This window comes from Hevea brasiliensis, chromosome 13 (genome assembly GCF_030052815.1).
Source record: "Hevea brasiliensis isolate MT/VB/25A 57/8 chromosome 13, ASM3005281v1, whole genome shotgun sequence".
Lineage (NCBI taxonomy): Eukaryota > Viridiplantae > Streptophyta > Magnoliopsida > Malpighiales > Euphorbiaceae > Hevea > Hevea brasiliensis.
This window is the reverse complement of record NC_079505.1, coordinates 79847807-79861158: the sequence shown is the minus strand read 5'-3', so window position 1 is coordinate 79861158 and position 13352 is coordinate 79847807. Positions and strand designations below refer to the sequence as shown.

General features: G+C 36.9%; 3 protein-coding genes across 4 annotated transcripts; 1 reads left to right on the top strand and 2 right to left on the bottom strand.

Annotated features, from left to right (window-relative positions):
* Nucleotides 1-31: 31 nt before the first annotated feature.
* LOC110666513 (glycine-rich RNA-binding protein 2, mitochondrial) lies at nt 32-3783 on the bottom strand. 2 transcript variants are annotated; one of them, XM_021827016.2, is made up of 5 exons: nt 3627-3783; nt 2790-2934; nt 2564-2632; nt 2235-2341; nt 32-876 (listed from the first exon to the last, which is right to left on the bottom strand). In XM_021827016.2, exons 2-5 carry the CDS (start codon nt 2923-2925, stop codon nt 268-270), a joined length of 921 nt encoding a protein of 306 aa, XP_021682708.1. In that variant the 5' UTR covers nt 2926-2934; nt 3627-3783; the 3' UTR covers nt 32-267. The 2 variants fall into 2 exon arrangements, with proteins under 2 accessions (XP_021682708.1, XP_057988373.1); XM_058132390.1 differs by having other exon boundaries at nt 2790-2965; nt 3627-3722.
* Nucleotides 3784-4194: 411 nt separating this feature from the next.
* LOC110666511 (presenilin-like protein At2g29900) lies at nt 4195-5644 on the top strand. The gene has a single exon (XM_021827014.2). The coding sequence runs from the start codon at nt 4332-4334 to the stop codon at nt 5610-5612; it is 1281 nt and encodes a 426-aa protein (XP_021682706.2). The 5' UTR covers nt 4195-4331; the 3' UTR covers nt 5613-5644.
* A 3029-nt stretch (nt 5645-8673) lies between these two features.
* On the bottom strand, nt 8674-11913 carry LOC110666510 (exocyst complex component EXO70E2). Its single transcript, XM_021827013.2, has one exon. It carries the CDS (start codon nt 10789-10791, stop codon nt 8875-8877), a length of 1917 nt encoding a protein of 638 aa, XP_021682705.2. The 5' UTR covers nt 10792-11913; the 3' UTR covers nt 8674-8874.
* Between the last annotated feature and the right edge of the window lie 1439 nt (nt 11914-13352).

Here is a 13352-nt window from a genome sequence, read left to right as displayed (position 1 = left end):
TTAAGCATGAGGAATCAGCTGACAAATGATAGGTCAGGGAGAAAACAGGAAAAACATTAATTGCAACTAGAATTATTTCTAGTGAAAGACTTTGTTGCTTGCAAATAACAACACTTCAAAGTTTTACTTCACAGCGACAAATTGACAAATGATGCAAACTGTCCAGGGACACAAGAGTGAGGGAAAAGAAAAACTTGACAAAAATGGCGTCTATTTTAAATATGGAGTGGAAGCAAGTTCTACTGCTTCCAAAAGAGAAGGCGGTTGTCACGCCCTTTTGGCAAAGTCATCAGCATCGTCATCATCCCTGAAACTTCCTTCCAATGGTTCATCTTGATCAAATCCTCCAGCTGCATCATCCAAGCTGCTGCTTTCATGGCCACCCAATTGATCACTGTCACCACCGAGTCCCAACCCAGCATTTCCATCATACCCACTGCCAATATTGCTGCTTTCAAAACTATCACTGCCACCAGCAACAGTATAATTTCCAGCACCACTTTCATCAGTGTTTCCACCAGCAACATTACCACCACCACTACCATAATTCCAAGTGCCGCTACCATAAGCTCCAGTGCTACCACCGTCAAAAGTGTTTCCACCAGAATAGCCAACATTTTGACCAACATAATCGCCACGACTAGGGTTACCACCTCCATAATTCTCACCAGGACCACCATAACTACCTCCATAATTATTGTCATAGCCTCCTCCACCACCAGTACCATAGCCTCCACCTCGAGCACCATAGCCTCCACCGCCTGCACCATAGCCTCCACCTCCTGTGCCATAGCCTCCACCACCATAACCACCTCCAAAGCTACCACGAGCTCTATCATTTGCATGATTCACCGTTATACGACGACCATGAAGATCCTGAGAGATAGAATGATAATTAAAAGACAAAAAGGAAACGCTGGCAAGACACAAACTCCAGGCAGTTAACACTAGAAATCAAGGGTTCACCGTGGCAGACTTGCGACACGGACAAAGCATTAGTCAAGATAAACCTGGATGAATGACGTTGAAACTAGTTGCATTTTCATAACCCAATGAAACAAGCTGATATTTTATTTTTAAAAGGAAAAAGAATCTCTGATGCAAAGCTTTATGATTTATAAAGCAAATACTAATGGACTACTAAATTAGTAAATTCGAAGGAAAGACTCCAAAGCACAGAAAAAGAAAATGGTCTGGCACTCTAATTTTCAAAATCAATGAATGTTCCTCCATCAAATTATTTAAGCTCAATACTTGGTTGAAAATCCTATGATTTAACCAGCCTAGTATTTCATGTCAAATGTTGGTGAAGGCAGCAGAAAGCAATATAGCCAAAAATGACAGCTATGCCAACATAAATAGGACTAAGGTTTGGTCATACGGTGATTTTGTATGGTCAATGACTAGGGAAAATACTGAAATAGTATAGTTGTAAGGCTGAAAGCTTAATAGATAGTATAGATAGGAAGTATGTTGAGCAATTATAATATGGAAATATCCCACTAAATCCAGGGGAGAAAGTGGGAGATGCAGTGAGAACAGAGACACTGGCAGCTTAAACAGATAGCAGACAACATGCGCAACAAAAAAGGAACAGTATTTGAGCTTGTATGACAGATCATGCTATGATTCTATTACCGCACATAAAAGGAAGTGTCTCTTTGAGCTGGAAAGAGAAATCTTACTAAAAACATTACATAAGCTCGAGGAAAATAAACTAGCCCTGAGAGGAGAAAATGGCAAAAGTGAGGGGCAAAAGGAGGAGGGCAAGGAGGAAAAGGGCCAAAAAAAGGCACCACAGCTCATACAGATATCATATCATTCTAGACAAATATGTACTCAGTATAATATGCCTTAGAAAACACATCTTATCCTCATAAAATAAGTAATATGAACACATGTCCAACTCAGCAGTCTTTACTGTGTGTACAGCAATTTAAGTTATGAGAGGAGACGATGGATAATAAAAAATAATAATAAATTCCAAAAAGATCTTCTTTCTCCCAAATATTTGAATGCGTTGCTTCCTCATTCATGATTATGGCTATATTTAGGAAAAAAAATAGTTAATGTCAATCTCATTTTTTTTATTGGCAGAATTTCTTACCAGATCTCAGATCTTAGAAAGAAACTGCAACTTAAAGTTTCTATTTACTAACCTCACTTCTCTCTAAACTCCATTTCCATTCACTACCAGCATAAACACAACCAAACAACAGAGAGAACAACATTACCTGTCCATCCAGGGCCTGGATGGCACTAGAGGCCTCCTCACTGGATGTGTAAGTTACAAAACCAAATCCCCTAGATCTACCAGTTTCACGATCCAGAATAACTCTTGCTGCAATGAACATCAAGTCAATCAGGACTTTTTTACCCAAAATAAAAATTTATGAGTTGAAAGCACACAGTATGCAAGAGGAACCCGTGTAAACAAATTAGCTAGCAACTTCATCCTCCCCCATCAACCCAGACAATAGCACAGAAACATGCATCCACAACAAGACCCACAAGTGTTCCCCATGAGACTTTTGAAAATAAAAAGGCTAGCCCAATTAAATACCTTCAATAACGTCGCCATATTTACTAAAAGCTTCTCTCAGACTAGTGTCATCTATGGCATAAGAAATACCTGCAATAGCAAATTTGATAAGTATCAATACCAACCCAGATATAACAGGTTAGAGATAATGCCGCGCATGCGCGCACGCGCGCGCACACACACACACACACACACACACACACACACACAGAGAGAGAGAGAGAGAGAGAGAGAGAGAGAGGGGAACCTCCAACAAAAAGTTTTGAAGATGACATGCATCGTATTGCTTGATAGAGGGATGGCCTGGATGCAGAAAGTTCATTATTTATCTGCGTGCTGGCTGTTTGCCTCAGTATGTTCCCAAATTTACTAAGAAACGCCATTGCAGTAACCTAAGTAAAACATCGCCTCAGTCAGAAAGCTCTGTAAAGCAAACAGAATTACTGGAAATTTACACGATCCAATTCTCCATGCAATCACTTTTCTTCTAATAAAAGCAATAACTTGCAATGATTAAAAAAGAACTTCAATTCATCAAGCTATGAAACATGGCATTACTCTTATGAGAGTTACTCCACATAAAAGTCAATCCAAATACGATTCAGCATTGAAAACAAATTCCTCCCCAAAGTTTCAGAAATTAATGACAAAATCATCATTTATGAGAGTTAAAGGTTCTGTTTATTCCAGGTAAGGGTAGAAACTGGTGAACGAAGTAAATGCAAATAGTATCCATTCAAATTAGTTCTCATTTCAGCATTCAAACACAACACATATCATCTAAGTGAATCAAATAAAGCCTAAACTTTCATGTATCTCAAACAGACAAAAATATTCTGGATTCTATTAACTTTTTGTTTCCCATCATCTCAAAACACCGTAAAAAAACAAGATCAAACAGAGCTGAAACACAGAAATGAACACTAACTGATTACCTGAATCAAAACCTAGAAAAAAAAAAGGGCAGATCAGGGAAGAAACGGAAACAAAAACGAATTCAAACAAAAATAAGAACATTAAAAAAAAAGAACCGCAAAAACATATATCTGTAGGATTGAAAAAAAGGGTTTGACTTTAAGCGTACCTTATATTTGCTTTCTCTACTTCGTTCACTCTGTGCTGAGAGCGACTAAAACCCTATTCTCGATGGGGTTTGCGCAGTGAAGTGAAGAAGAAGGGTTATGTCAAGTGGAGAAGGAAAAATGGACCGTTGGATTTTGTCTGGGATGTGCGTGGCCGTTGGATTAGAGGCGATGTGGTAAGGTCGGAGATATTTGTAGAAATAAGTATTTTGCACGTGTGATCTTATGACTGGATTTATATTCCCACGTAATTTTTATTTATCATCCTTAATTTTAAGAATTATTTTATTTCTATCCACCAATTTTAATGTATTTTAATAAAATCAGTCCAATTATTATAATAAATTTTTAATTTTAATTTTTGAGAGTAGTTTTAAATTAAAATTTAATATCTACACTAAGAATAGTATGTAAAATTAACGAATAAATATTAAATATTTAATTTTTTTAATTATAACACACTTTAAAATTATCTATTAATTTTAATACAAACAATAGGCAAGAAATTTTAAGTCATCTATCATCATCCATTGGCGGTTAATATCTCGCATCCACCATCGCTACGGTGAGGAGGCTCCCACATGAAAGTCAATGCAACCTAAGAAATCTGCAGTAAGTTCTTTCCATTGCCCTGGAAGCCACCAGTCAATCAAATAAAGAAACCCCCTCATCGCAATCCCCAATTGATCCAAAAATTGAACGCCCAAATGGCCCAAATCCAAAGACCCAAAAGCTTTCTTGATTCTTTAGGAGAAGAAATAATCAGAATCATAACACCAGTATCAATCTGCATGTTCATTGTGGTGATTCTAGTCTCAATTCTCAACACAGACTCCTCATCGGCATCAACAACAATAAACAACATAGCTACCATGGCTTACGCTGAGACAACCTCCGACTCCTTCTGGGATAAGCTCAAAGGTGCCCTTTTGAATTCTCTTGTGTTTGTGGCTATTGTCACTGTTGTTACTTTTGTTCTGGTGCTTCTTTTTTACCTTAGATGCACTCAGTTCTTGAAACTATACATGGGTTTCTCTTCTTTTATTGTTTTGGGATTCATGGGTGGTGAAATTGCCTTGTTCTTGATAAGAGATTTTAGTGTTCCTATCGATTGTTTCACGTTTTTGGTGGTTTTGTTCAACTTTGCTGCTGTGGGTGTATTGGCTGTGTTCATGTCAAAAATGGCTATATTTGTGACACAGGCTTATTTGGTTGTCATTGGGGTTTTGGTTGCTTATTGGTTTACTCTTTTGCCTGAATGGACTACTTGGGCACTATTGGTTGCCATGGCATTGTATGATCTTGCTGCTGTTTTATTGCCTGTTGGGCCATTGAGGCTCTTGGTAGAGCTTGCAATATCTAGGGATGAAGATATCCCTGCATTGGTTTATGAGGCTCGGCCTGTGACTAATCATCATTCAGGCTCTAGGGATGGTGTAGCTCAAAGGAGGCTGTGGAGAGAAAGGAGAAATGTGGGAAATGATTCTGAAGAGAATTTGAATTCTGAATCTAGTTTGGATTCGAACTTGACTAATGGTACAGTTGATGGTGGTCATCACACTACAAGATTAGCTAGAGCTGAAGAAGGGCAACTTCTGGAAAGGGATGCCGAGCTTTCAGCACCATTAATTGATCGTAGGAGTAGTGTTCAGGTTCATGGACAGGGAGATGCTGTATCAAGCGAAAGTTTGCTGCTAGAGGGCATTGGGTTGGGGTCAACCGGTGCCATCAAGCTCGGGCTGGGGGACTTTATCTTCTATAGTGTGTTAGTTGGAAGAGCGGCAATGTATGACTTTATGACTGTTTATGCATGTTATCTTGCTATAATAGCTGGTTTGGGCATTACGCTGATGCTATTGGCATTTTATCAGAAAGCTTTGCCAGCTCTTCCCGTTTCAGTTGCCCTAGGTGTGCTATTCTATTTCTTGACTAGGCTGTTACTTGAAGCTTTTGTTGTACAATGTTCTTTGAACCTTGTGATGTTTTAGGAATAAGAATAATAAGATATTGCAGTTTAATACTTTGCTGCCCAAAGAAGGTTCAGAGTTTGAAATTCATCATATATTGTTGTAACTTAAATTCTTTTGCTAAGTATTGCATATTTTGAATTTATCATTCATGTGAGAATTAGTGTAAAATGTTGTAGAAACACGAAGAAGTGATCAACTTAAATAAGTTATTGCTTGTATTGAGTCTGTGAATCAATCGATTGAGGTTTGTTTTTTTATCTTAAAGGAATGGATTCTTCAGGTGAAGTTATCTAAATAAATAAAAATGAGACTATTAATAAGCACAAAAAGACCAATACACACCAAAAGGGCAGGGGTAAAAAGGTGAAGAGAAAACAGGTATTTAAAGTTAGATATCGTATCAGAAGGAACTCTGAAGAGCATGCACGTGAGACATTGTTGAAAATTGGAAGACTGTTGAAACCATAGAACAAACTATATTGAGACAAAAAAAAAAAAAAAGAAGTGCTTAAAACTATGTGATAAATCTGTGTTATTGGATTTTGGGATCTCACCGCCCAGAAGTTTCCAATAAGCTTGGAAGCCAGAAATGCTGGAAGAAAGAAATAATATTTTGGTATGAACCAGACACATTGACTCCAAGGGAACCAGAAAGTTGTTATTTAGCTCCTTAGAAGGTTTTTCTTACTCAACCTTCGGTACTGCAATGAAGGAAGCTCCTTAGATACCTCAGAATCTCAGTTTGCCGCGCCAAAATGATTTTGCTTCGATAATGCCGGCAGTTTCTTACTCCAGCAAGCTTCAGCTGCTGAAAGGTAATTCCCCTGCCTTATATTCTGGAATCATGACTTTCGTCTCGTTTGGTAAATTTTCATTATGACAATTGTGTAAATTAAGAACATGTGGATTTCTTTAGATTAAAGTCATCCTTACTGTGAAACTCTCTCTGGTTAAATGGTTAGGTGGCTCTTGAAATGTTGTAATTTGTTACCCTTCTTAAACTTAGTTTGCATGTAATGATATGAGAAGCCTGTATCCTAGTTAATGAAAGTGCCCTCAAAGGAAGAGCAACTCAACTCCACTCAACTAAACATTTATCCTAAAAATTTGGGGTCGGCTATATAGATTCTAATTCTCCATTCTAAACGATTTTGGATTAAATCCTTGAAAATATGTAATTCTTCTAGGTCATGTTTTACTACTCTCCTAGCCTAGCCCTGTTATTATGATTTGGCATATATTCAAACTGGTTTGAACTTGGAAACTGCAACAAATTTTGCCTTGTATGAGTGCTGAGTGAACCATTTCATCTTTCTTGTATGCTATTCATCACTTTCACCACCATTACCATTGTTGTTGCCCAGCAGAACCAACATACAACTCGTTTGTTTCCACTTTAAAGAGACTTATAAAGGCATTGGGGTGGACAGAAAACTCATCGTATCCTTTGTGCTACTCTAGTACTCTGGCCTTTGCTCAGAGTTTGGCTTTGTCTCTGTGATGGACTGGCATCAGTCATCAACTTCGTCATCCTCACCTGATTCAACATCATCAATGGCGTCCATTGATGAGCGACTGTATGAGGGCTATATCCTAATTTATTAATGAGAAATATATAATCTGAATATTAAATAGATATTATTCAGAAATAGATAGAAGTATCAAAACTGAAACAAAATTTAAGTTACTTGATTGCAAAAAATTGAAATTATATATAAGATCAAAGTGAAATTAAATGACAAGTTAAATGAATTTTAACTTAATTAACCCTATAAATGAGCAATATAGGGTATGGTATTACATGCTTTAGCTTGATTTATAAAAAGGAAGGATTTTAATTCATCCAATTAAGGTTAAATAAAAATGAGTATCCAGTAGGGCAGTGCAAAATTACCTTGTTTATTCAAGCTAGGAGTGACCTTTTCTTTTCCTAAACCTCATTTCACCTAAATCAATTGAGATAACTCTCTTCATCTTACAATTTGATATCAAGATTTCTTTATTAATCTCATTTTTGAAACATGGGTAAATATACACACAAATAGAATTTATTTTCACCTAAAAATCAAAGCGATAAAAACACAGTTTTTTGAAAAGAAAGTTATATTGTGTATCAAATGACAGGATTAAATATCCTATTTCAAGATTTATATTATATTCCACCTGGAGATGGGTCTGTTCTCCACTATCAGGTAGCCAGATTCATGAATGATCAGCATTACTTGCACCTATTAAAATATAGGCAACAGCTGCAAAACCACCATGTTGAATCTGTCAAAAATATTGAAGCCTGCCATTAAAACCACAAGGCCTCTCAGTCAATTGCTTAATTTATAACACATTGAACGTACCCTTTTTTTTTAATTTCTTTCGAACTGAAATGTTCCCCATCACAATCATCAGATCTTTTGCTCTTTATTATACCTTGCGCCTGGCAGCCAACTGGCACATGAGGTCATGATCCCCCAGGTCCCTATTCCCCAACCACAAAACTTCATATTAAGAGGACAACAATGCAACGACACTCTACATGATTTGTGGCCTGTATTGTGGTCAATGTCAGCAAGAGACATTGGAAGCTGACCTTCTCTCTCTCTTTTTCTTTCTTTTTTTTTTTTTTTAAACGAAGGGAAGCTGACCTTCTTACTGACCTGCAAGCTGCAAGGCTGCATTTTGGCGTATGAATAGGCTAATAGATTTATGCAGTTTATAGTGTTCATATCTATGCATGTGAACAATGGCCTGATCAATAACCAGGACACCACGATTGTCCTCTAGCTGTAACTTCAATGGGCATTAGGCCCTGCTACGTAACAAATCATTTAATCCTCTCTCACCATTCTATCAGAGAAGTATATTATCCAGAATTTACTATTGTAACAGGCCCAATCTATGCATGCAAAAAAGAGTGATCCAGTGCAAAAAATATCCCACACTTGTGAGCTATGCAGAAGGTTGATGTACGTAGTCTTACCCCTAAATTGCAAAATGAATGTTTCCATGAATGCATATGAATTCATACATAAACACATACGCAAACATATATTCGTGTGTGTTCATTTGTGTGAGAAGAGAGATCTAATTGCATCAATCCACACAATTTAAGTATTGCAGAAAAGTACATGTAATTGTACATGTAACAAGGCTACAATCAAATTTGACTTGAGAAATTTGACAACGGGCTAATGATAATTCTAATATACATCTATGAAAATAATTACATGGCTAGGGGAACACAATAATGAGCAACAAATGGTTGAAAATCAACAGCATTGAGACTTCACCTCCTGCGCGAATTTCGCAGTGATCTTGGTGATCCAACAAAAAGATCGAAGAGCAGTTCCTCCAAATCATCTGTAGCGTACTTAACATGCTTGTCACTAACATTGCTGTTGTTATTCCCAAGAAAATTTCTATAAGCTGGGATTACTTTCTGTGAAATTGAAATTTGCAGATCTTCCCGGAGCCGAAGATCTGGAATGTACCAGCGTGTCTGGTTTTTGTATAACTCCTCAAAAGCAAGGCAAAATCTCCTGCACCTTTCTTTAAGAGTCGTCTTTCCATCATCTCTAAGCATAGAAACAACTGAACTCCAAGTAGCTCTCACGTAGCTTGTAGCATGTTGTTGAAACTTCCCAATATGTTTTCGGATCCATTCATCTCCAAAGAAATGCCTGAGGTCAGAGTCTTTGATCTTATTGACCATGTAATGGATGTTGTTCATCAAGAAAACAAACTGCAAAGAATCATCCTTGTATAATTTGGATTTGCCAATGAGATTGGATTCTAGAGTGGATGTAATCGATCGAAGGTGGCAAGCCATTGGGCAAGAAGTGGAAGAAGAAAAGTCCTGCTCATTATCAATCTCAACAACAGCATTTGATTCATCTGCATCTTGGTCCTTAAGAAGCAAATTGAGAGTATCACAATAATCTGGGAGAAGCCTCATGTAATTCATCACATACTTTGTGAGGTGATGAATTCGACCTCCAGGGAAAGGGTGTAAAGATGCATCAGATGCAATGGCATTCCCAAATCTCATAAAGGTCTCCCTTGCATAATCACCCAATCTCCTCAAAAGCTTGTGGTACTCGATTCTAACAAAAGAACCATCATCTTCAGAGAATAAACTGTCTAACTCTAGGTGAAGATTTGCCATAATCTCATACATGTCAAGCAGCCGGATTAACTTCTCAGGCTTATGAGGTCCCATTGCTACTGCTTGGCCAAAATTCAAGAGGCACAAAACTGAAGCCTTAGAGATTTCAATGAAGCAAAATGAATTGACAGAACCAAAATCCCCCAATATCTGCTCACAAAGTCGTTTCTCACTAGCAAGATACACTCTAATGATGACCTTCATAGCCCACATCCATTTCTTGGTTTCCCTGTTCCAGCTATCCCATTCCAGCTTCAGAACATCCTCAATACTGAGTTTCTCTATTTCAAGAATGGAAAAGTATTCATACAATGCTTCTGTCCGGCTACCAATGAAAGCCTCACAAAACTCTTGAATATAATTGGAAGCAGACATAATATTTGCAATGGACTTGATTTCAGGAATCACATGGGGATCAACCAAATCCAGAGAACATTCAACAGATTCTCTGTCTTCCCCATCTCTCTGGGATGTTTCCTCAACTATTTCATCTTCCAAAGAAGTAAATGACTTATCATAAAACACATCTTCTGCACATGAATGAAACGAAACATATCGTGGCTTAAAATATTGCTTATGTTGAAACAGAATGTGGCATAGCTCTTCCTCAAGTCTTGACATTGCTCTCTGCAGTGCATGCTTAGCTTGTAAAGCAATCTCCCTGGGCTTCCCATTTTCACTTAACGACAGACCTCCTGAACTTTCTATCACCGTTAGAATCGCATTGACAGCTTGCAAATACTCGATAGCTTCCGTGGGGCCAGAGTCCCATATAAAAGATGGATCTGACTCCCAACGAATAATCTTTCTCTCAGCATGTTTGAGCTGTTCCTCTATCTCAGAAAAACCCCCTCCCTTGCTTTCAGTTATCATAGTCATTGTGGACAAATGGGAATCAAGCTCGGTAAGTGCTCTTTTAAAATCATCATTCAGGTTCTTACTTGCCCCTAATGCTTTCAGGATATGCTGAGTCGCAGCAATGATATGCTGTTCTACTTCTGCTTCATAGGTTGGCATGATAGATTGACAGTAGTGCATCAACGGAGAAGGAAAACAGGACAAATGAATTGATAAACAATGTAAATCTTGAATAAGGCTCAAATAAAATCCAGCAAAACCAGCAACATCATATCCTTGCGAAGGTCACATGAAACTTTATATGAGGTCTGTTACAAAGAAACCATGACTTGGGCTGAACTGAACTCTGGTTAAAAAGGAAAAACCAGAGGAAGAAAATTGGAAAGGTACAAAAGAGAGGCTTCTAATGTAGGAAGCAAAATAGGCTTTTTGAAATTAAGCACATTCACAGATATGGGGAGAGAGAGAGAGAGAGAGTCAAGCATAAATCATGTCAACTCAATTTATTCAATCATTCTAACATGGCTTGTAGAGATGAAGTCATGAAGATTACTGAGAGACAAAAAGCAACAAAAGAAAAGCCTTGAAGATGAGATGAACAGTTAACCATGCGAATAGAAATTTATCATTTGGACAAAAAGAAAATCTGGCAAACTGTGATCCTCTTAAATCTCATCACACCCACTGCCATGAACAAATCCCATAACACTTGAGAAAGGTTTTCCAGTAAAAAAAATACAAACGTACACAATCTAAAACCCAAAGCATTAAACCCTAGTTCTTAAGCAATAACTACAACAACTGCTGCAATCAACAATACCAAAAAGAAAATTCCACTCAACATTGGAGAATAGATCACGCTCATATATAAAAACAAACAGCAAGAGATAATGAAATCATAAAAAAACAAAACAAAATCAAAAACACACGACCAAAATCCACCTAGTAACAAAATTAGAAACTAGACAGTAAAAGATTTTCTGGCAAAGAATTCAAATTTACTTGGCTTTTCTGGGGTAACTGATGTCTCCGCCAGAAAGTAGGCGAGAAAAAGTGGGAATAGGAAATCCAGGGCAACAAAGATGAATAAAGAGCATAAAGCTGGGGATTTTGGACATGCGGATTGTAGAAAAACAGATAAATGTTAACAGAGCTTCTTCTCTGCAATTTCGATGACAATGACTCTCTCTGTCTTCTTCACTCTAGTATTGGTGGTTTTCCTTTATTAAGTGGGTGGTTCAACCATTTGAGTCAAGGTCGTAGCTTTTGACTTTTGACAAGCCGAAAAGAAACCTTGAACGTGAACAACCAGCATAGTATCTTGGGCTTATGATGTCTGGTTTTGGGCCTTTGCCCCCTTTAGACCAACGCCCAAATGCCATGAGTAAACAAATCAAACAATTATCCTGTGCATAGAAAATCATAAAAAGATATTGATTTCAAACCATTTCATATATTTTTTATTTTGCAAAAATTAATAATTAATAGTTCTGAATGAAATATATAAAAGTATATAAAATATTATTTATTATATATAAATATATTTAGTAAATACATTATAACACCTCAAATTTTAAATAATTATTTTATGTAAAAATTATAATATTTTAATATAATAAATATTATAGTAATTAATTTGAATTTTTGAGTTTTCAAAATCAAGTTTTTATTTTTTTGATTTTATTGATTTTTAAAAATTAATTTAAAAACCACGTAACAAGTTTAAAAATATATTTGGACATCACAAATTTTTTTGAGTTTTTTGTAATTTTTTTAGAATTTTCGAGCCTCATTTTAGGACTCATATCAAAGTAAAAATTAAATTTTTTGTATCTTAAATTGAACTGACATAATTGAATCGAATCAAATCGAACCGATTGAATTAGATCAATCTTCTTTTTCCCTTTTCCCTTCCCTTCCCACACGCCACTCTCCTTCTCCCCTTCTCTCTTCTTTTCCTCTCTCTCCTCCCTCTCCCACCGCCGACCGACCACCCCCCAACCTCCCCCACATCCGTAGCCCATTCGATCACTATCCCCACCGCCGGCTGCCCCTCCAGCTGGCCTAAAATTACGCCCAAAGTCCCTCCCTTTTTACAGCGTGACCTTTCATTTTCCTGGACTAGATCCAACAGATCCGGCCACCGATTGGATCGGGTCTAGTCTGTTAGTAGTATGCCCTAGAGCATATCATTTAGTATGTATCTTGTACATGTTTTTATTAATAAAAGGCATTTTCACTTTTCCATTTACATAATATATTTATGTGTAATAGAAAAGGTTCATTGATATTTTGTTAGAAATTATATTCTTAAGTTGTTAAGAATATGAGTGACAGTATTTCTAGTACAAAGTATCATAAATAGGTTCACAATCGATGATACTTCATAATAAAGACATGGCTTATCCAGAAAGATTGTATTCATATTTGTTCCCGAGTTATTTATATGAGATATAAAAAAGATAAAATAGTGAGTCTCATGCCATATGACAAAAATGATAGGCACTTATAAATGATAAGTAGGCCGAACCAGTGACACTTATGACAAGCACATAGAGTTTACTCTTGTCAATGTTTTGTCATAAATCATATCAGTGCATATAATCTTTAGACCTGAGATAGTACAGTTATCTTGTATATAGGTAGTTTGAGTTTGATACTGCTTTCATACTTGTACTGTTTATGGGTATATGGGCATGTGTTGGCTCCTACTAGTTATATATGGAGGTAGGTGTTGATCA